The sequence below is a fragment of the Ischnura elegans genome, chromosome 1, assembly GCF_921293095.1.
Source record: "Ischnura elegans chromosome 1, ioIscEleg1.1, whole genome shotgun sequence".
Taxonomy (NCBI): Eukaryota; Metazoa; Arthropoda; class Insecta; order Odonata; family Coenagrionidae; genus Ischnura; species Ischnura elegans.
This window is the reverse complement of record NC_060246.1, coordinates 39191440-39216142: the sequence shown is the minus strand read 5'-3', so window position 1 is coordinate 39216142 and position 24703 is coordinate 39191440. Positions and strand designations below refer to the sequence as shown.

At 37.5% G+C, this 24703-nt stretch overlaps 2 protein-coding genes across 2 annotated transcripts in view; one reads left to right on the top strand and one right to left on the bottom strand.

Annotated features, from left to right (window-relative positions):
• LOC124159114 (dipeptidyl peptidase 1-like) overlaps nt 1-11153 on the bottom strand; it is a 48931-nt gene extending 37778 nt beyond the window's left edge. Inside the window, exon 1 of the mRNA XM_046534677.1 lies at nt 11065-11153. The gene's annotated coding sequence lies outside the window, so the exon portion shown is untranslated. The remainder of the gene's footprint in view (nt 1-11064) is intronic.
• The window catches only part of LOC124159108 (cap-specific mRNA (nucleoside-2'-O-)-methyltransferase 2), a 45850-nt gene extending 24379 nt beyond the window's left edge, over nt 1-21471 (top strand). The window contains exons 13-14 of the mRNA XM_046534663.1: nt 19302-19506; nt 20944-21471. Of these exons, the coding sequence (XP_046390619.1) occupies nt 19302-19506; nt 20944-21059 (321 nt within the window). The 3' untranslated portion in view covers nt 21060-21471. The remainder of the gene's footprint in view (nt 1-19301; nt 19507-20943) is intronic.
• The last annotated feature ends 3232 nt before the right edge of the window (nt 21472-24703 follow it).

The following is a 24703-nucleotide window of genomic DNA, read 5'->3' as shown; positions in this document are numbered from 1 at the left end:
TTAAGATGTAGCCTATTAGCGACGAAGCCAGCCAAAGAGGATGAGGGGAACTTACTCCATCTCCCACTGTCATCTTCCTCCTATTCCCCTCCCACTGATAACTGGGCCTAACAAAAGAATAATGTAGCATGGGAGCACGCAGACTGAAGGCCATCAACCACATAAATGCCCGGAAATAACTGGCTTTAAGTGTTGTAGATCTGACACACACCTTGGATTTTTAGTTTAATAAACAGATTATACAAAACATAATAGTTAATGCGTCCTCAGCAGTGCATCGGCCTCGAGAAATATCGGTCATAATACCTAGCGTACACAGTGGGAGGAATTTTTTGACCTAGCTATATCCGATTTATTTTACTTGTAAAAGCCACTTGGCAGCACAAAGACTATTACTCGCTAAAACAGGATTCTTGTAAAATGCCGTACTCGCTAAACCGGACTTCCTCTGTAGCTTCTTAGATATCATGGATTATTGTGAGGTAACCTCGAGTCTGTCTAAAGAAAACATTTACATATTATGTATATTGGCACATTTAACCAAGTAAAATACTTTAACGTGTAGTCTGTTGTGCTGGTAGTAGGGGCAGTTTCCAATCTCTAGGATAGCTTGTACCTAAAGGGTTCATCGGCCTCGAGTTTGGTTTGTGAGTGTCCAAAGTCACCTAGGATTTGAACTTGGGATGCTTAGATCAGGATAGCATAGCATCTAAGCTGCCCATTCTCCCCAAAAAAGGCATTCCTAAAGTTTTATTCCCTCATTCGTATTTGTATTAACTTACTTACTTAGAGGTGATAAAGAATTAAGAAGTGGGAGTAATGCCATTGAAAGATTTGCGCAAGGAAAGGGTTGAGGGTCGGGGGATTTTTTATGAGTATGGGAGTTTTTACGATGGTAATGGCTTACAAGTGCTTTTAGAATGTGGTGCTTGATTTATTAACTGCTTGATAAACTTTTGCCATCTGTTCCATCCTATTGATTATGTCTACTTATTTTTATATCCTATGGAAAGAAACTTTGTTGTTGCTAATACATATCCTTTGCAAGCCAGCTCTCAATTTCAATGACTTCATTGGTGTCCTGAAATTATGTTCTTAGTTTGCATGTTTTTTATGCTACATTAATAGGGGCACCGAAGTTTCGCGAAACGCGAATTATAACGAGAAATTTCCAAGGCTGCGCGAAATTCACTTGGTTCCGCGAAATTTCGCGTTTAAGAACTTTTTCTGCGAATTTGGCGCGATATTTTCCACCGTTGCCGATAAAAAAATACCCCGTCACTTCAAGTTCTATTTGAAAACCGGTATCAAGAACCGATCGCATAAAGTCTGTACTTTGCAACCGGCTCGGAACTGTGGCGAGGATTTGAATTTGGCGCCCAAAGCCGAAATGGTCTGCAGCGTATTTGTGGCCAAAAAGTGAAAAAAACGCATATATTACTTTCCGATTGCATGGCGTCCATGTTTTTTTTTTCTTTTGAGAGTTGCTTGCTAACTCGCGCATTTAAGGGTTCGTCAGTTTATCGCTCTCGCCATGGAAGAAGGAGGAGGATATTATCTCCTCCTTCTTCCATGGCCGCGGCCACGTAGGCCGCTTTCAAACAAGCTGACGTTTCGTCTCCCACCGTCCACATCACGGTGACGTTTTCTCTATGACTATGGATATCTTCAAACGAGTCGAATCGCGCCGTTAATGGCACGGCGCCCATTTTAATCCGGCCCGGCGATGCACCGTCTACGGGGGGTGCGGTCCGTTGAACGCAATATAGTCTACGCTACATTGAGGCCGCTTATAGACGAAACGACCTTTCGCCGGCCGCCGTTCACATGAAATTCAGGCGGCTTTCTGACGAGACGATTCTCTGCAACGCCATGTGCCGTGCCGTGGACTGCGCCCGCGGAAAATCGTTTCGTCTGAGAGTGGTATTACGATTGAATCATGTACTATGGGGGAAAAAAGTATCCCAACAAAGTTTGTGCCGCCACTTTCGCTCCGCGGAATAGTGGGTTTCCTTTCCAGAAGGTTGCTATTCTTTGGTCAGTGAGGGAAATTCAAACAAGGCAAACCATTTCCTATCTCCGTCGTCCAAATACGCGACCGACTACTGAGTCTCCCGCAACCCAGAGCATGATTCGCGATGAACTCCGTAGAATTGAGGCGCATTCGACGGCATCATGTGCGCACAATGGGAACGCTTCTCTGAATTTTCCTTCGCCTATCTCAACGATACGGCAAAAATCACTACCCACGTATTTGAATGCAGTTGATTTTGAAGGAGTTTTAGCTTTTCCGGAAGGACTGACGAGCACATTGCCAGAACGCGTTTTTCTTACGATCGAGAGGGATATGTTCCTATCTTGATTTAAGATGCCTTTGTCAGCAGGCGAAAGGGGGACAAGTAGTCAGCTTGTTGGAGGCAGGCTTAACAGTTGCGGAAACATAGCGAAGGATAAAAATTGAAGTACCGTGTACTACTCGGAGAAACGCAACAGGGAGGGTAATGAGGTATTGAAAAATCGGAGAAGACCTCCACCTGATTGCCATCTGAGAAGTGACCGATTAGGACCGAGGTGTACAACCGCAGATGTTGATACTGACATAATATACATCGAAGTGCTGCTGAGATTTCGAATTTTATAACAGGAGAGATATTGTCCCAAGTGAAGTGTGAATTCATTGGAGTATATTTTTCGTCCTTTTTTCCTCCATTATTTTTGTTCACATTAATTTAGATATCTATTTGATCCTTACATATTGTTACAAGTAAGCGAAATGTCATGCATTGTTTTGATTTACAAATATTGGTTTTCAAATAAATTGGAAAGAAAGTGAGGTATCAAACTGCAGAAAATAAATGTTTTTTCCACTGGCTAGGGAAAAATAAAATGTTAGTTTTGTTTTACGATTTATGGAATTTACCTAGAAAAATTGTGTGTCGTCAATTAAATTTGTAGCAATCATGTGCATATGATTGAGAAAAATTTCAGTCGCAATTGACGCACTAAAACCTTTTAAAGTGATAATTGTTTAGGTATCAGTGGGCACCATAGATTTAGTTCTGTGTACCGTGTAGCATATATTGAGCCCTGAAGGTCTTTTTTTAGGGTAGAAAGTAGGGAAGGGTGTAGATATAATGGTGGGTTGATAAATAAAAGGGTAAATTCAGATGTTCTCAAAGTTCTTCAAGAAATGAGAACAGAGTGAAAGAAAGAAAAATCAGCCTGTCATAATCAGCATTACCAATTTACAGGTTAATACAGGTTATAACATTAAGCATGAGAAACGTCAGTTGAATCATAACATCAAAGGCAGTCAAGGTTAAAGTATGGTGAAACAATAAAATCTGCAGAACCTAAATTAGGGATATAGAGCCTAAAAATAGTCTCTTCGACAGGAGCGAATCAAAAACAGTCCCGAATCGCAATAATACTAGTTTCAAAGTAATAACCTTGACACTAATTAATGGCCGTAGTTTAAGGAATTAAATTCCTGAATTCTACCATTTAATTCATAGGACGAAGTAAAATGTTATTATGGGAACAAATAGTTGACTAACAGATGAAGATTTAGACGGAAAAATCTTTCCAAAATCCTTCATTGTTCATCGAAAAGATAGAATTAATCGAACTGGAGGCGGTGTAATTATAGCTGTAAATAATAGGGAAATTGCATACTTTTTATAAACAGTACGCTGATATACTACAGTAAACACTTGCAATTAGTACCGCAATTTACTTTTTTCCGCTTAAAATTCAGTTTATACACTAGAAAATTACTCCCAAAAGTCTCCCGAGTTTCGCGGGCTAAAAAATACTGCCCCCATTAATCTTTGGCCGTGACGTCATAGTTCAGTAGGAGTCAAAGATCCAAGCCCAAACTGCAGGTTTGGAAGAGCCACGTTGCGTTTAAAGGAGAACATGGGTGAAGTAAGGAAAAATTACAAGTGGTGCATTGTTCCTCTGTGCAATAACACCCCAGAAAAAATTTTCGTCTGCATTCCCACGGAGGAAATTAGAAGAAAAGCCTCGATGCATGCCGTCTGTCGGGATGAGCGTTACGGAAAAATAAAGAGTATAATAAACGGAGTGATAAACCCGTGTGCTATGTGAGCGAAGATAACTTTAAGATAAATAATATTTCCATATTTCATTGACTGAATAACTTGAAACTGAGATTTTTCGATAATTCGGCCGCCGTAGAATAATTAAAACTCAACTTCACAACAAAAATCGAGATAGGTGTTTCTCGATGGTTACGATGGACTCAAATTATTTATGGCACTTGTTCAATTGCAGTTACGGAAGGACATAGAAAATCCCATGATGTTTAAAATCAAGGGAGGAAATATGAAAATATAGAGCAACGTTGATCCTCATGCATTCGAGTGCTAGCCAAGAAGACAGCGTTTTCTTCTACTGTCGGCGTCAAAATGATGTGCCGCTGTACTTTGCAAATTTATATCCTGGCGTCACTGCATGCTATAATAATGAACTATACGTCATTTTTAAAGGAAATTTTATCCTAAATTCTGATTTATTTTATTACAAAAAAAATGAAAAATGTAGACACGGCCAGTGCAATAAATGACTCCGCGCACCGAAAAATTAGCCGTTTTGTCAACTTCATGAACTTTGCAACTCAACCTAAGGAAAACTACTACGTCTACAGCATTCATCTTCCACATTAATTTACACTCATCAGTGTGGAATAATAAAATGGCTTTTGGGTATTTTTAGAACTTATATTTTGTTATAAATTAATGAAAATATTTAAACATTATCTTGTCCAATAGTTTACCCCGAAAGATAAAGGAAGTTGTAGATGGAAAAAGAATGGAATCCAGAGGTAGTCACAAAAAATGAATCGCAGCATTCTTTGATTTTATTCTACGCCGGTTTGCTTTTCAGAAAAAGTTGAGTCACAAGAGGAATGTTCCGCGGCCCTTGATTTGGAAACTGTGGAGATAGAGGAAGACGTGTGGATCAGCAATTTCCATTTAGTTGGTTGTCAGGATAAACCAAGGATCCATTTAAAGGTTGTCAGGCTATCGTATAAAGATAGGACTGATGTGCACCACAGGGGAAATGGGGTGTTTGAGGGAAAGTCAAACCCAAAGTTGCCCAAAGATTGTGCAGTTCTATGTTGCTCTTTCCCCAGTTAAAACCAAATAGAAATTGGATTGGGATGATATTTTCACCACGGGTTCCAGTGATAGTGAGAGTGCAGGTGATCATGGTCATCGTCGAAGGTCATCCCTCTAGGATTTCCGATACGGAATTTTTAAGTGACAACCAATCGCAATGACGATGAGCTCGCCTTTAGAGTAGGTTTCAGATATATCGTGAGAAAAGCTCCCAAAATGTATTAAAGACTCTGTTTGGAAAACATTCACATTTTAATGCTAATTTAGGAAGGATTTCATTACAAAAGTAACTTATTAACACCTGAAGACGTTGTGTTTATTATATTGATCGAAGTGCGATTGACCGATTCTTTCTGCAGAATAGGAAGTGGCTTCGGGGTTTTGAGTCACAAGATGGTAGATTGTGTTGGAAGTTCGTCTATATTATCGCTACTAAATTGAAACATTAATAGTATGGCTTCCTCAGAGCTTCCTGTCGCCCTCCAGGCAAGATATTTTTAAGTTGAAAGTATCATCGATAGCTTCGAGGTGGAAATAAGTTCACCAAAAGACTCTCTACCGGACTGCCAAAAGAATACACATTTCACATGAGTATACGCTTTCGCCAATATTATACGCAAGTCTCACTTTGTTATGAACTATAAAACATTTCAGATGCACATCAGCTACCTTTCCATTTCTCGGCATCGACTTTCCGCGCCGACGAAGTCTACAGTTTCACTAAAATACCCTGTTATCATGATGGAATCAGTAACAGGAAGCTTGCTAGGATCAGCCTAAGAATAACCATATTCCTTCATCTTTACGCAATCTATCGCTTTCAATGGAGGAGAAATAGATCAAATAATAGCCCTGAAGTCACAATGAACAACTCCGATACGTCTGCACTTCAATAAATGAATCATAACCACGCCGTCGCATGTATTCAATTCAAGTACTATGGCCGCGCCGCCGCACAGTGGGCGGAAATCGAAAAAAGCTGGCCAAAACCTCTGTGGAAGAATTTTTGGCTAATTTATGGCTAATTAGTGGTGATTCTGGATGTTTTTGATCTGAGGAATCCAATTTTAGTGTTTTTAGGACTCTATCTCTAAAAGAAGACGCTCTAAAAACAAAATGGCGGAGAGGCCGTTTTTGCGCCATCCGTTGGGATGGTCTAATTTCTGGAAATCTACCCCAAATATTTTTCCATCAGTGTAATATTTTGATATTGACGTAAGTCTTCTATTTGCAATACAAATTAGAATTTTAATAACTTTCTCATGCAAACAATATAGTAAACTCTTAAAGATTCGAGGATGAGCTTACTTCTATTAACATAGAATGGGGAGGATTAAAGTTATTAAACGCATTATCATACATGAGTTTTTATTTTTATGTATGAAATACATATAATATGAACGATAAAAACATCAAAAAGGTATATGAAAAGTCAAGATCTAGATATGATCCAGAATCTTCCTCTTTAGCACCTGAATCAATTTCTTCCGTCAATAGAAGTTTTCTGACTAGGTCAGATACCTTCTTATTTGTATTTTTACCAACTTTTGGTTTAGATGAAATATATGGGTCGGATGTAAGAAGTATTCCGTGAAAAAGGTTGTGATTAGTGGCTAGTCTGTATATTTTTCCTGAGCGATGCTCTCTAAATCGTTGAATATCTTTATTCCTTGCTTCCAAGGCCTCCTCGGATAGCTGGCCAATACGAATAATTGCGTCCTTAATAACTGCCGCATCGTGAATCAAACATTAATGTACATTAGGCGGCATATAGAGCCCGAATAAATTTTGAACATAAATTTTGGCCGTGGAACAACGATATTCTGTTAATACAGCTTCATTTATTTGCAGCTAACAGATAGCATTTCATGCTGTTAGTTTCTGCCAGTGTATCGCATACCTACGAAACCAAGCTATGAAAGAATTTAGATATAAATTGAAGAGTAAACTCTTGATAAAAACTAGTTATTATTATTCGATTTATATGCCATATCTTTCCATCAATCACTATAAGCAATAATATTAAAGTCACCAAAATACTGTCGATCTGAATTGGTCAAAGATTCTTTATCTGCTCATTAATATACCTTTCTTCTTCCACGGAAACCTCTCTCGTTACTCGGGTCCATTGAATAGTTATTGGTCCACAAAATCTGGCCAAGGATGGGCGAGGATTAGACCATAAAGATTCACCTGCATCAAAAACTCTATCATTTACGTTCCAGAATGAGAACGTTGCGTGGTGCTAATACTACTATTTCCAAATGTGCTTACCTGATGTAGTGTCTAACAAGTGAAGTGGTACAAGAGAGGTCGCGAACTAGCTTTCGTATCTTACATTAGGTTTCTCACATGTGTGCTTGTGCTGGGAATGGCCAGAACTTCCATCAAAACCCCATTTACATATTAGGATGGGTTGTTGGGGCAGACTTTCGTTAAAAACTTATGTGAAGATATTATCCTTGAGGCTGTGTGATTTAATGGAGACTGCAAGTTAACTTCACATTTTACCTCAGAAATAGATATCCCTCAGGATATGCTGCACTTTTTACCAAACTGATTAGGTCGTAACTTGGGTATGTTTTGTGGTCATGATTTCTCGCCGTTTCACGAATTAATATATACTGCGCCTTTGTCAGATGGCCCGCTACAATAAGGGTCCTCTTCCCCCGATAATTCTGTTCGAGCTATTTCTTTCCTTCTCCATTTGTCAAGCATCCTCTTGGTTCTGGTTGGTGTAATTGTTGTTGCTTATTTAACATTTTTTCCTGCAGCATCATCTCCTGCGCTATGTAACTGCATTGAAGTTGCCACACATAATTCCTTTTTCGAAGTGCTGCTTCTCACATTCTTTTGTTTTCCTTCTTTTGGGCCTATCACTTGCTCTCTCAAAAGGCGTCAATGGTCTTCCTCCACGAGTAACCAATATTGAGGAAATAATTTTAGGAAAAGGCAGTTTATGACAAATACTCCTCGCACGTGCCCCTAAAATTTTTTGCATGAAGGAACCAGTTACCGCTGTAGACAAAAGACGGCAAGGGACAGTGATAAAGGTTATTTATTGCCGTCTTGGTGAACCGCGGGCAAAGTTTGAACACTGCGGAGTTCTAGGAAAGGATTAAAACACAGGAGCTGGGAATAGCCCAAAAAGAAATAAAGGGAATATGTGGAAAATACAAAATGAACAGCAAGTGTGATTACAATCCTAGTTTTCCAAAGAATTGGATAATCAGAACTCCCCCTGTCCCAAGCGCTGCGACGCCCCTCCTCTACGCGCCGTGCATTATTTTACATTATTCAGCAAAAGTGGAAAAGTTGCAAGTATGCGCAGGATTTTATCGTTCCATTACATAGAATAAACCTCTCTCTAACTGTTGATGATAATATCTCCGCGGAGATAAGCGGAGATAAGTAAGTTTATCTCTGATTTAGTTCAAATTTAAACGAAAAACAGTTAATTTTTAATTAATATATAATGGTCATTCGGAAAGTGTTGTTTTCCACGATGAATAGCGTTATAGTATCTAAAAGATACATATTATTGTTGTGTATTCGCCAATAGAACAATATTTATGTTTTGTTCAGGCACCAGGGCAACAAACATAGAGATTTTTGAAAAAAAAACGTAGATTTGGAACCTCGCGATTTTTTATCACTTTTTGAACGATATTACACATATAAAGAGCATAAATAAATTTTAAAAAGTTGACGTATTTGGAAGTATAGACATTCTAGAACAATACTACGTTACTTTTGGATTTAAAAAAAATAGTGAAAAATTGGGGTTTTGGCCAGCTTTTTTCGATTTCCGCCCACTGTGCGCCGTGCCTCCTCGTACTGAACTATGACGTCACTTTTCTACCATCCAATCATCGGGCGTTTTCGCTTCTCACTTGCATTTGAAAATTCTCGTGAACTTTGATGCATTAAATATCGCCAACCACGTCATAAAATAATAAAAAAAACTTTCACCGAGGTATGCAAACATATATTTTTATATAATTTTGGGGCTATTGATTATATCTGAAATATATGCAAGTTCCCTATTCAATCGTCAGATAAGCGGAAACCATAACTGAGACCAGCGTTTAATCTGTGTGGTGTTCAATTAAATATCTTAAATCTAAAAATATATTAGTAGCTAGTACTAAACAGCACCAAACACAGATTTAACGTCAAAGTTAGATTTTGAAACCCAAATAAACAGCTTAGCATCCAAGTATCCTGAAAGAAACTTGATTTTTGGTGAAGATTTCAACGCACCTTCTAAGGATTAGGAGACGTATAGCTTCATTCCTGGTGGGGGGATTAATTGATTTGCGAGGCGTCATTACACATTTTTACATAAAATTCATTGTTTCAAATAGTTTCCGCACCCAACAGAGGAGACAGTATTCTTGATTTATTAGCAACAAGTATACCTCATCAGGTAATAAACGTGAGAACCGCCGAAGGAATAAGTGACCATAGGGTAGTAACTGCAGAGGTTTCTCTAAATTCCACTGAAATGTTCAAGAAAGAACGTAAAGTTTTCCTTTTTGAGATCTGATTCTGATGGGTTTAAGAGTCATCTGAAAAATGCTTTCCCCGCGTTATAAGTAATTACTTGAACCTAAGTTTATTGCAATTATAAAATTTTACGATTTCATTGGTAGCTTTCTTTACAGAATAGCGTTAAAATATTATGTGAAAACAAATGAAGGTTTTAGAGAACCTGATGGTTTTGTGAAAAGGTTAATCGTAAGGTTATTTTTGAGCCTTTTTTTATTTCAGTGCAGCGTCAAGGAAAGCATTTTCTAGATATATGAGAGAACTTTACTACACTTTAAAATTTACCAGCTTTACACCTGAAATTATCACTTTTCACTGTATTTTTTAATGCGAAAATCTAATTTTCATTAACTTTTATCTTGTTTTTAAAAGAGAGAATCGAGAAAAATCTTTTTCGTGCATGCAGTTTCCTAAAATTTTCCGAAGAGGACTACCGAATTCCCCGGCAAGGAGTAAGGAGTGCCCCACCATAAGCCCGCCCTTCTCAAGGGCTCCCAATCTACCTAGACCGCCCCTGGATTCGTCAAGCTTTCTTGGAAAAATTTGTGATTGACATAGCAAGAGAGTACTACTCCGCATACGAAATGCCATACACTTAATATGTAACGAGTATATAAGATTCAGCGCAGAAATACTGTGTACGTTAAATTAATAGAATACAAAGAAAATCCGCGCAGTTAAAAAAATACTGCTAAATCCGTGGAGAAAACGATACACAAATTATCAGAAATAAGTTAAAATTGAAGACGTTAGCCGAAGGATACGCTAATGGCTTATATTGCTTGAGCAATTAAAAATAAATATCATTCAGTGTAACATAAAGAATAAAAAGAGAATCTCTTTGCCATTTCATGACCAATAGAAATCATTAACGAAGAAAGATGTTTTGCGTAACGGAAAGGTGTAGTAATTAGTTTTTTCCCTAGTTAAAAAGGACTAAAATAGGTGATAGGTGGTACTTTGTACACGCATTTGAGGTTATCTACGGGTGGCATTTAGGGGGGCCGTGGGTCAAGGCGATTTTCACCCCATCTCATGTGGAGTACAGGGTCGTACTGGCAAATATCACAATACTTTTCCGCGAGAAACAGTGCAAAATTGCGATCTAAGTAATGGAAAATAAAAGTGTATAACTAACATTAAATAAAAATAATTAAATAAAATTCTGTTTTAATAAATCCAACGCAATGAAGCATAATGTAACGTGTTGCTATGAAAATTTCCAGATGCCACCAATGTGAAGCAAACATTTAGGCCGTTTATTAATTATTTCGTATTTAAATTTTTACAGTAACATTATTATGAGTCTATCAGGTGAAAGATACTGCAAGCACTGGCGTATTCATTGAGTTTAAATACTATAACTTACCGAATATATCGTATGGGATGATTCTGGATCAGATGCGTCTGGTCTTCTCAATTCCGCTGTCCTGGTGAAAGTGACTTGGAAATGCTGTGGGACTCTGCTTATATGGCATTTGGAGCTACCGTGGACCCACCAAAGAGAGGAAATCGGAAGACATCATCCCTCACGGATGTTAGTATCACCCATGTCTCACCCAGGTATCACCCATGTGTCACGTGTCCCATGATGATTTGCGCCAATAAATATTTATAAAATGACCTCTAGAACGAGCATAATATTTATTATTAATAATTATTATTTCGTATCACTCCGAAAAAGACCGGACGAATAAAAGATATCCGATTCTCAATACTGCGAAAACATTTTCTTCTATTTAATCAACGGTGAAATCGTACTCCAATACAAGTTATTGATTGACGTAATAGATCTTTTTCAAGAAAAAAATCTTATTTTCAACAGGAAGTTTAGTTGTTTGCATACTTTTATATATCTCCCATTGCCGTATTTACGGTCTTTTGAGAAAAAACGTCGTATCATCGCTAAGATTGACGTGGGTGTTTGTTGACAATCGCGCGGTACTGCATCCGCTGTGACTACAATTGCTGTTGACGCTTTTTTGTGCCCGTGAAAATTCTTTATTTGCGCAAATCCACTGCCGACGCATGTATGGTTGGACAAACATTCAGAGGCTAAGACTTCCGGTCTCTGGTCGTCGGCGTTTCCTAATGCGTGCTCCCCTGTTAAACACCCTAGACGTGGCTCAGACGCAGGTTATTATGTAGATGCAGCTGTAGCTGTAATGTAATCGGCGCGGCGCCCGTGAGCCTCTCTCTGGCGCAGACTGTAGTTTTTTATTTGATATTTTTGGGGAATCGTGAGTTTCTCTTGATTAAAAATGATCTCTTGAGTTGTTTCAGAATAGTTTGAGAATTTTGTTGATCGCAGGAAATTATAGCTTATTATAATGTAATCGCTGAGAAGTGGCTTAGCTTTATTCAAGCCTAGATAGTGCGTGAAACATCCAGATGACTTTTGTTATGTATACGTTGAAATTGCTTTTAAGTCTCAAAGGTGGAAAATTACTTCCTTTTGCAGACATAAGCTTTTTTTTGACTACCTGTTGGGTGGCCAAGATAAAGGATGGGCTCCCCATGTGTTGTGAGGCACCAGTGTAGGGCTTCTTACTGGTTGGACTAAGGGAAAACGTCATAAGGAATTTGCCATTCCCATGATTTGGCGGATCCTTCTTCAGACTGTTATTTTTGTTGAAAAAATGAAACGAATTACACTGAAGTCAAAACACACAGTAAAATATCCAGACAACTTTGAATCAGCGATACTAATGTTCCCTCACTCTGAAAATGTACAAGAGCCGGAACCAATGGAGTATGTTAGTCTTAGCGAAGATTCAGAAAGTAATTAAGAATAAGGAAGGATTCGGAAACTCGGAGGACCCAAATTTTGGAGCGAGTACATCTGATGGACCTCATTTTATAGCGCAAGAGAATTTAAATGATCAAGTGCACGGTTTAAATTTTATCAAAAAAGTAGGGTGAAATATTAGGAACACGATTGGTCCTAAGATTGGTTGGAAATTGCTGGATCCACATACGAAACTTTTAATGTCTCGATCTCGCTATGACGAATTAGAATTGATTTTTTCTCCAGAAAACAATTTGATTTTTGCAATGATGTTCTCTCCATTATGGATACTCTTAATTTTGAATTCAATACAGATGATTACGTTTGTTCATTTACTCCTCCTAGGTTATATTAAAGACTAATCTCGTACATAATGGCCTTGAGCTCCCATTAATACTGTTAACTCATTAAACTGAAATGAAAGAATGTTACGAGAATATGCAGTTACTTTTAGAAAAAAATCACTACCAAAAATATAAATGGAAAATTTGAGGCCACTTAAAAGTAATTGCGATTTGACTAGGCTTACAGCTTGGTTATACGAAATGTTGTTGCTTCATCTGCGAGTGGGATATAAGAGACAGAAAATAATTATTACTTGAAAGAAAAATTGTCCGGGACATAAAGAACTCGTTCCTGGATCCAAAAATGTCCTTTGTCAGCCTTTGGTCGATCCAAAAAACCCAGACAGCACAGAATCCTCCGTATCTAATTCGTATGCAGATAGTATCCATTGACTACCGCTCCGTCGCTTTTCGTCAATGGATACTATCTGCATACGAATTAGATACGGAGGATTGTGTGCTGTCTGGGAATATTCTTTTTCCACCTCTGCATATGAAATAAGGACTTTTTCAATTTTGTGAAAGCAATGGACAAAAATAGTGCTGATTTTCCTTATTTGAAACAAAAAGTCCTTCAATTAAGCGAGGCAAAGATCAAAGAAGGAATTTGTATTGGGCCACAGATTAGGGAAGCGCTGAAGAATTCGGAATTTCAACAGCAATTGAGGTCAACGGAAAAAGCGCGTGGAACGCATTCAGAAATGTATCTGGACATTCTTTAGGAAATATCATGGCTGAAATTATCATGATCTGGTGGCTAATATAATTAATTGTACCAAAAAATGAGCTGCAATATGATAAAAAAAATATTTTCTCGACTCACACCTTGCCTTTTTCCACCAAAACTCAGCGCTGTTAGAGATGAACACAGTGAGCGTTTCAACCAAGATGTTTTACATTTGGAAAATAGTACCTAGGAAATTTCAGCAACATCTTAGCAGATTACTGATGGACACTTAGTAGGGACTTACCAGATGCTAAATATTCGAGAAAATCCTATGAAAGTACCATTTTTTCACATTTTTAAAAATCACGATTTATTTGCTTAAATATCCTTGAACCCTTATTTAATTCGGTTGTACTAAAGAAACTAGACGTAAGAACCTCTAGGATGACCCAGCAAAATCTCTAGGACAGAAAAAAAAGTTTTTGTTGACTAGTGAATTTAGAGTAATTCCTGATGTTCAAAACCGCTCCTCGCCATTGCTGCCTTTCAAGGTTACGTCTAGCGAATATTTATCCCGTAAATTTTCAGAGGCGAGAAAATGAGGCAGTGGAGATGGCATTTAAGTGAATTTTATTACGAGTGCCACTGTAGGCGCGAAGAAGGAACGGAAAGGAGGGTTAGAGGGATATAGCGGGCAAAAGGAAGGCAAAATTCCTAAGGATATCGAATGCACCAACACTCTAGATAGGAGTACGAAATACGTTCGAACCTTGGTCCGAGGCAGGAAAATTCACTGCCACGACCATGGTGGCTGAAAAAAAAACCGTATTTGAATTTCCCTCGTCTCATTCCAAGGATTATATACCGTTAGAAAGGGAATCCATTCTCCTGCGAAGCGATGGTGGCGGCACAAACTCTGTTGCGATACTTTTTTCCCCCATAGTTCATATACTGTAATTCTACGATATACAAGCAAGATGCGTTCCGAGAGCTTATTTGCAAGTTAATAAACCTATGTAAGGCATCAAAAAGTGTGGTTATCCTGCAGAATGCAACACCGCATTACAATTTTGCGTTAATATTCCGCTCAGTTTATCCAGTTGCACTGTACCGGCGTGTTGAGCAGTTTATTGTTGAGGTTATAAGAACTGTGACACTGAAGCATGCAAATAAGTTGTCAATTAAAGCAACAATTTAAGTTAACTACATCACAGAATGTATTTTGATCTGACTTACAAGTTACAACAAAAAACCTGGTGAAAGAACCAGTGGCTGCCTGATGTAATGAGACATATTGATCGATCATGCATTCTTAACAATGTGTTATTTAACTTTTTTACTTGGAAAATAAAATTATGGAGACATTTTTTACAGAGCTTTCCTGCTGATTGACATCTTTCTTGAAATTATTTTCATTCACTTCTTGTGGTTGTTCATTAAAATTTGCAATTATTTATTTATTTATTTATGTCACTCCAAAAACAGCACTAAGGCCTTTACATTGGGCTTATAAACAAAATAAATTATATAAATATAATAATGAACATGTAAAAAATTAATATCATAAGTAACAATCATTTTCAGCTTGTACATCAGATACAAAAGGTCAGTGTCAGAAAGATAGACTTTTCACTTGGTTATTAAAATTAGAGCGGGAGGCGAAGATGTCTAGAGAGGAAGAAGTATTGGAGACTGAATTGAAAATAGAGGTAGGCGGGAAAAGAGGGATCGTTGAGATATTGCCAGACGGAAGTTGGGCTGGTGTAGAAGTTCAGTATTGCGGGTTTTGCAAGCAGGAATGCGTAGTGAAAAGAAGGATAGGAGATCACTGGATCTGAAGGACCCATTTAATTCAGATAATTAGAGTTCATCCTTGGAATTGAGTATCGAGAACCGGTGGGGGAGAACCAGACCGGTATCTATGGAGAACCGAAAAAATTTAAGAACCGACTCAACCTTAATTTATTGAAATCCTAGTAGCAATGCACAGTTTGGAAAAGAAAATGATCTTCTCTTAAAAGTCTCAAAAAATCTGTGCAACTTTCCATGTGTGAGGTCCTGAAGCAAATAGGCGGAAAGACTAATATGAAGTTGTCATTCCTTGTATACAGTGACCTAGGGAGGAACATTATTGTAGCCATGGGAAGATTATTCAACACAGGGTGTATATTGACAACTGATGTGAAGGACTTAAGCACAAATGTTGCTAATGTCCTCATATTATCACTAACAGAAACTCAAGAACTTCTTGGCTATTCTGCTTTGAAGGATTCTGTTAGATCAGTTCAGGAAGATGGAAAAGAATTTGCAGTACTTCCACTTATTCTTGCCCTTTAAAATGATTTTCCCCATTTTGTAGAAAATTGTGTGATAGAAAACCCTGAAAACCCTGTGGATACCTGTGGCAATAGGCCGGCCCTTATTTTTCAGAATTGCGAAAAGTTATGTTTTCCTGGTCTCAAAATTATCCAAATGGTGTTATTATTATTATATTATTACCAAAATTATATTCTCGTGTTAAAATTTGGTAACTTTAAAATAACGGCAACCCGTGCCCCAAGGGCCCTAAGTACTAAGGACCCTCAATTGAGTTTTTTGGGGCCGAAAAAGCGCTATTTCTACGTAAAACGTAAAAGTAATGCCCTTTAGGGCCGATTTTCTGTTTGTTTTAACCTATCTCTAAGCATTTAGGAGTTATCGTCCGTCGTAATGCAATCCCCCCCCCCCCTAGGGCGCCACCCCGCACCGTGGCACCGCTGAGGTATGTCCCGCACCACTTACTAGACACTTCCCCTCAACCCCCTCCCCTCCCTCGGCAAAGACTTGCTCCTGATGACAAGATTTACATGCTAGTGGTACAGTATTGAATAGGTTGTTCCTCTTGTGTCATGATTAATGTTGTTAAAGCCTATAATGTCAATTGTAACCCTTGAACGCCGTCCTATGTACTGGGTACTGACCCCTTAAACCTTGATTTTTGCCGCCATACGGCCGCGAACCATTTCAGCAGCCTTTGTTCCAAATTGCTTTTTATGTACAAAATATTATAAGCATGTGTTACAAATGTGTCTATGAATAATAAAGGCATGAAGGGAATGAGCAGGGCTTCCAGGGCTCCAACAGTAGATAGAAATATTCAAGGAAGAAGAAACGAGGCAGTCAGTTCACAGATGTAGATCACTGTGGATAGATAGAGATAGTTCTTGTGTATAGTGTGCAAAGGATAGGAAGTTTTTTAGGGTGTAAGGAGAGAAGTGGTGAAATAAATACTTTATCATGAACGTGACGTTAATTTTAAGAATAGACCAGCAAGGAAAGGCATGTAATCAAGATTAAATCCAGGCATTGAACTGGTTGGAAAAGAAAGTGAAGAAATACTCGGCTGACAGAAATAAAATTTACCGACAGTGAGGGAAGTACTGTGTGTTTTCTCTATCACCTAATGGGTTCGAAATTTGTAAGACTTAGTGCGAGAAAAACCGTGAGAAATGCGTCTCATCCATAGTATAAAACTAGAATTCATGTTGTTACGGAAAATAAGGCGATTGAACAGTTAGAAAAATGAGGCAAAGAATGGATGAACGTGCATCGGCATAAAGAGAGCGCGAACTACAGTGGATATGAAGAGAAGAGAATCTTTCGTAACAAAACTTGATGATTTGCTTGACATTGCAAGGAGCAGTACCATTGCATTTTTGACGCGCGAGGAGGAAAGTGCAGTTAATCTCTCGGATAAATGTGCTTGGGCTGAAGAAATAAAGTTCTTACACAAATAAAGAGGAGAACGAAATGCAGTGATTGGTGGAATAGATTTCAATATATTCAAAAAGAAATGAAAAGATGTGGTTCTCCGCTCCTTTTGTTGCATTAGCTCCCATCAGTGACCCGCAGTTCCTACAAAGACTTGTTAATTAGGAAAGTGTTAACCTGGACATAGCGAAAGCAGCACAAAAGAGGTTTTCAAACCACTTTTGGTACATGAGTGAGGAGTTGGTATGCCTGTCATTCTTTGACGGATCCATTGCTAGGTGTGAAAAAAACGTGATACGCCGTATGTGGTCTTGTGTAGGAAAATATGATCCACCGAAGAAGGCATTCTATAAACGTAAAGACATTTAAGGTATCTATACCAAATTTTGTCACCACTAATTCGAGAAAGCTATTTAATGTATTGTAAATATGTATTGCATTCTTTGATGTGAACATGCGACACTTTGATGAACATACAAGAACGATTCGCAAATTATTCGGGGTCATTAAGTGGGAAATTATTGTGCAGCGAGAGGAGTGAAACTAATTCAAGATTTTTAGGCAGTCACGTTGAAGGAAGAGAGCTTTCTAAATTCATTACTAACAATAAGTGTGACTTTTCATCGCAATACAACCCTTACGTGCGGAAAGGCACTTTAATTGCCAAATATGGGATGTCGGTGAAAAATATATTTTATTTTGGTTAATGTACCGAAATTCATAGACAGAGTGAAAATAAATTGATCTCTTGGATTGGAAGTATTGTTATGGCGATTAAATTCTTTATAAGGTAAGCACATTTCTTCAGAGGCTAGATCTTGACATCAGGAGCAAAGTCTTTGCCGAGGGAGGGGAGGGGGTTGAGGGGAAGTGTCTAGTAAGTGGTGCGGGACATACCTCAGCGGTGCCACAGTGCGGGGTGACGCCCTAGGGGGGGGGGGGATTGCATTACGACGGACGATATCTCCTAAATGCTTAGAGATAGGTTAAAACAAACAGAAAATCGGCCCTAAAGGGCTTTACTTTTACGTTTTACGTAGAAATAGCGCTTTTTCGGCCCCAAAAAACTCAATTGAGGGTCCTTAGTACTTAGGGCCCTTGGGGCACGGGTTGCCGTTATTTTAAAGTTACCAAATTTTAACACGAGAATATAATCACCATTTGGATAATTTTGAGACCAGGAAAACATAACTTTTCGCAATTCTGAAAAATAAGGGCCGGCCTACTGTGGCAAATGTAGATGCAGAAAGAGGTTTTTCCATGCATGGAAATATAAATAAAAGAACCACTAAACTTCCAAAAAATGCAGAATTAAAGTCAAGTTAGACCAATGGATCTCAATTTCAGTAAAAGAAGGATTCAGCCAATTTTAAATTCCATAGTGTGAATAATTTCAGATGGCATATTCCAAAAAAAAACCTTTATAGGTGGAAGTAACCTATTAGTAGATAAATACATATTTGTAGGTGTTGATATTATATTTTTGTGTAAGTCCTTAGAGACTTTTGTTATCAATGTGTTAAGTGATAACTATACGTTTTTTACATCATGCAGGCCAATGTAACAGTGAAATTTAGGCCAATCAAAAATATTCCCCATTTGCACAACTTCCGCATTTCTCTATTCTCGCACTTTGAGGTTGAAATACATACATAGCAAAGAGTTTTTATGGTATGTGTATCTAACAAATGCTTAACTTATTCCTTTAGCATTTGCTTTGACCCTTCTTTATCAAGGTTTTTACCATTAAAAATGTATTTAATATGGTAATAAGCATTTTTATTGTTGAAATTATTGTTAAGGGGATGAAAAAGGATTATTTATGACGAGTGAATTTTTATGACGAAACTGTATTTTTTGTGACGAAATTGAAATTTTATGATGAAATTTCAAACCGAAATTGACAGATTTTTATGACGAAATTCACAGTTTTTATTCACCGATAATCTTTGCTTCTTTACATTAATCAATTATATCAAAATTAATGTCATATTTCATTTGGTGAGAATATGTTCGAAAAGTGTTTGATATGATGTTACTTGCGTTTATTTAAATAGCTCTGGTTCATTTGGGATGAAGCGGAAGAAAACTTAGGAAATGAGCAGAATTATTTTATTTTACTTCATGGACGCAGTGACTGCAAAGAAAATCAGTTGAAAGTTGTAAATTTCTTAGAAAAACTAACGGAAATAGCTGGATGTGAAGAAAATAAATCTGATCCACAAACTCTTCTAACAATAGTTCCAATACTCCTGCTTTGTGGTGAGTATTTCAGTTATTTTAATGATTTTATAGTTACATATATGGTTTGTTAAATGCATATCGCTACCTTGGTTTGACAAGGTTCTAACTGACCATCAGCTGGTTTTGAGAAAAACCTTGTCAAAGTTTTAAACTGCTCTATTTCTATTATTAATGGGAATTTATTTTTGATTTTTGGCACATACACTAGTGATCCACTAGATACACTAGTAATTATTACTTTAAGAAAATATGTTATTTATTTTATTTTTTTACATGTTTATATGAGTAATAAAATAAGTAAAATGCAGTTAGAACCTTGTCACACATAATATTAGTTTTTTCTCCTTGCAGTTGGAACTTTGTCACTGTTCTAAATTTGTTATTATTTTACATAGAGGAATAAAAACTGGTGCAACACATAGAGAAACATAAACTTAGTTATCTTGTTTGAAAACACCAAATTTTGCAAAAATGTCAGTTAGAACCTTGTCAAACCAAGGTAGCGATATGTGTAAGTTTATTATGAAAATTTATTATGATAAAATTGATTATGATAACAGCTTGTTTGAAAACTGCTCTTTTTGCAAATCAATGTATCATTAATTATTTTTCCTGGATTTTATGTCTGGTACTAATTTCATCACGTTAATGTTTACCAAAGGGTCAAAAGTTAAATGGTTTTTCCTTAGAAATTAAAAGGAAGTGAACAAGTAAAAAAAAAGATTGTCGGATGTTGTGTACATTCAGGAAAAAGAAAGAGCAAAAGAGGGGCATCTTTTGTTGGGAAATAATTGTGACTACTAGTGATGGGGAAAAGGTTTTTCCTGTTGGACATTCTATAGCATCGATTAAAAAAAGATCTTAACAGTTAAAAATGAAGTAATAGTGAGTTAGCTTGTACGTATATATTTTTAATTTTTCAATTAATAAGTATTGTAATTTTTCAAAAAATTATAATACCCCCAAAAAAGACAATATTTTATTAATATGATGGAATTGAACACATTTTCAACTTTTATGATGCCATAACTGCATTTTCTTAATCATGAAATCATATGTAGGTTTTATATAGAATATTTTTATTTTATTCATTTCCAGTTCTCCTAGCCTAGCTTATTAAGGGGCCCCACAAAAATTTTTGTGGGAGGGACCCTGAATCCTTAGTGCCGCCACTGCATCCATCCATTACAAGTGCTCACTTTTGCGTACGTTGTGAGACTTGAAATTGATCTAATTTTGATGAACAATTTCAGGAAACCCTTTCAGCAAGAATCATGGAAACATTTGTTTATTCTTGATGGTCCACAGTCACATTTTGTCCTTGCTGAATTTATTTTTGCCTTCCTTCAATGAATTCCTTCTAAAAAACCTGTATTTGCTGGTAAAATTCTAAATTTAAACTAACCGTGTGGAATATTTGTTTCTTGCCTCATTTAAAATTTCTTTTTATTCCAGAACAAGACTTCTATGAGTGTATTGTTCGCATTAATCACTCAATTTTGTATAATAAGATAAAATCAGTGTTGATGGACTGTTCTAAGAGAATGAGTGATATGCCAAGTCACCGGTAAAAGTTTTGTATGTGTTCAAACCATTGATGTACAAGTATTTAGATAGGCATTTTGATTGTATAGATGTGATACCTTTATGTTCATAAATTGTTTTATATGTTTTTTGCTGAATTCCAGGAGCAATTACGTATTTTTCTAAATGAAACCATGCAATGTAAAGCTCGAAGTAAAAAGAGAAGAGTCAATTTTTATAAAATTCTGAGAATAAGCCACTTGAAATATATTTTCTAACCATGTTTTTTTAAGCAAAGCTTCAAAATTGTTGATTTTAAATACATTTTTATAATATATAACTTGTAATCAATTGTTTTCAAGATTATGTAGTCGCAAAGGTATTTTGTCGGTACTTCTGTGACCAATGCCGTATTTTTAATATAACCACTGGCTTAAGAATAAATATAATTTCAAGATTCATGCTAACTTCATTTTCATTACATACTGCTTTTACAAATGTGTTGTTATATTTTTTATGTATACAACGCCAAATTATGTGAATTTTGTTTCAATTGCAAAATTTACCGTATGAAGGAAGTAGCACTGTTGATTGTTATCATTATAATGTAAAGGTTAAATCAAGGTCAATCGATTCTATTTCTGTTGTGGGGAAAAATTTTTATATCCTTAGCATTTTTACTTTGGAGGCAACATGAAGAGAGAGTAGAATTTGTTTCATTTCATGTACTCCTTGGAATTGCAATTGGAACACCATGGTTACTCCACTTACTCTTACTTATGTACCTGGTTACTGTATTTGACTGTTTAAAACCTCTTGTTTTGCCAAATGGCTTGAATCACTGGGTGGAAGGCGGAGAAAAGCCTGTGATCTTCAAAAATCAAAATCTTTGCAATGGAAAGTGAATATTGCCATTCACATGCGAGCAAAGCAATTCCCTACTGTGTGAGTGGTTTTGTAATAAGGTGAGCGAAGTCTCCCATCACATCTGGGTCAGGAAGGCTGTGAGTATGTGTCGGGCTAAGACGTTTGGAGATGGACACACAATGTGGCTGCTACCGGAAATGTGAAAAGCAGCCTCGTAGAGAGCAGTGCCAAGTATTCAAATCAATCAAGTAAAATAAATTAACCACGTCATGAATTGTGGATTGGGAGTCAATAGCTCCACCTCTTTAGGGACCTTCCCTAAAGTTAATGTTTTGAGATGGGAAGATCTATAAAGAACGTCATAGTGGAGTATGGTAGATGTTATAAAGGGATATTAAGGTTCAAAGAACTTTTGAGTACGTGAAGCGATGATAGAGAGTCTGCTAAGGAGGTCTTCAATGATGGTGATTATACCGAAATTTCTCCCCTTAACTGACTGTTTACTAGCTTGGTCGATTTCGTCAATCCACCATCTCTCATCCCGTTGAACTTCACTCTCCTCGCTTCGTGTGTTTTATGCTCTACCCGAGAGTGTTATACTGATCGTCCTTGGCTGTTGGATGGGTGATCTCGGAACCCCCACCGAACACTGGGAACATTTTTCCATTTCTCTGTGAATGAAACAGGAAAATGACACAGTCGTCAACATCTCTGTGATTTGATTGCGTGAGCTCCGCAGCAATTACATGCATCCTGAAACCGGCGACCTTGAAGTAACATCCTCATCGCAAAAAAATGGTGCGCGTCCTTTTAGGAAGACTGATTCCTTTGGATGCCGATTCACGGACGTTTTGAAAACGGTGACCCAAGATTTCTAGTAATTATGTACCTACTAGCGCTGCTTGTACAATGTTCAAGTAACGGAAGTGGTCCATTCCGTTTTTTTTTCTTTTGCGAAAGTTTTACTAGTTTAAAATTGTTAATAGGCCTTATTGTAATCTCCGCTTCATTCCCCGCGACGGAAGTGAGCGCAAATTTTGGCGCGGGGTCGTGGAAAATGTCCATGGCATTATACGTTCCCCGAAGATATTTCCATTTTTGAATCGCAAACAATTTCCTCGCTGTCGCTTTCTAGTCCGTCCTCGAGGTCGTGGCACTTCGCGTGTTTCACGTTCGAAATAATGACGGAACGCACGCACGCCTAGAAAAGGGTGGACAGGAAATCGCCAGCAGTCGAACTGGGAGATCATTCGAATCTTCTTTGTCGCTCAGGTAAGGTGTAACGTTTATTTGTGCGTAAGCATTGTAACTTGTTGAGTTTTCATCCATGCCCGGGATTTCCCACTAATAGTGAGTGTGAGCGTTTGAAGGGAATAAGAGAATTTTTGAGGAGCATCATAGCCGTAATATTTGCTCGCTTCTTGTGTTCGATCCCCACGTAACTATTCCACGTAAGTAGACGACAGTATGGTTCTGACGTTGATAACGCACAAGTGGTGTCCGTTTCCATCCCCATTGATAATACTGCATTCCAGTACGACGTTATGCTATCATCATGGATTTGCAAACTTAGGCTTGGTTCGTCCCTGCTATTCATACTCCTATCAGATAATCGATTCGTGTTAAGATATTACATTACCTTTACTCCCTTAATCACTTGATCAGTAAGTCTCATTCGAGGCCTTCCTTTGCAGATCTTCCTATCCGCTTGCCCTTCGATAATGCTCTCCTGATTTGACCGATAAGGTTTCCCCATCTTCGTCTCTGATGATAGCTTTTTCTCCTCCACTTCTTAAAAATTTCTCAAAACTCTTTAGACCCATTCGATCTTCATCATTCAACTCAAAAGTGTTACTTATTTAGTCAATATTAATACTTTATTTTTCAAACCTCCAAATTTTCCCCACAAAATGTTGTTGCGTAACTCAACTTTTGCCAAAATATTCCCTTAGTGGTCGTCCTTGTAAAGCACAGCTGTCGAAGCATTGAAGTACGAAATAACTTCACTATAGAATAAACTGAGCTGAAGTCACATTATTGAAGCAATAATATTTTATGACATTCATAAGTGTTTGTAAATGAATGTCTTTTCAGCTGATAAGGTTCTATATTTGCAGTTGCGTCTAGTAAATGAGAAGGTAGCGAATCCAAAAGTTGCAGAAAAAAGAAATGTAAACATTTATGCATTTTGCTGCCTTATCAATATTCAGTTCAATAGCTCATAAACGTGTCTAATGGAGCTTACTGTTGTATTTTATATGCGATATCAGCAGGGGCGATCTGGGGTGATTGGAGGCCCTCGGCTAGGACGCATTATGGGGCCCTCCTCATCCCGCCCCCCCCTCGGAAAATTTTAGGAAATTGCATTTACGAAAATGGATTTTGACGCTATTCTGGCTCTTAAAAAAGTAACGAAAAATACTAATTCACAGCTTATAAGCTTTAATAATATACTACGGTTCTATTATCTAACTATTTAGTGAATTTGTTCTATGTAATTGCTCTGAAAACTAAAAAAATCTTACCTTTTCGAATAGCCCTTTTATAATGAGCGTCAGTTTCTCTTTAATCTTCCAACATGTGCACCTTTATTTTATTATTTTTATATGATACATATTTTCTCACTAAGCATGTTACAAATAAAGCGACTAATGAAAACGCAGAACTTTATAATTTAAAACATCTTTGGTTCTAGGAATCTGTCTTTTTTTACACCTTTCATACACTTCACGATAGACGCGAGCGTTGTGAGGGCCCTCGGCGATCGCCGACCTGGCCAGACCGCCCCTGGATATCAATGTGTATCAGCCGTGTACTATATTTT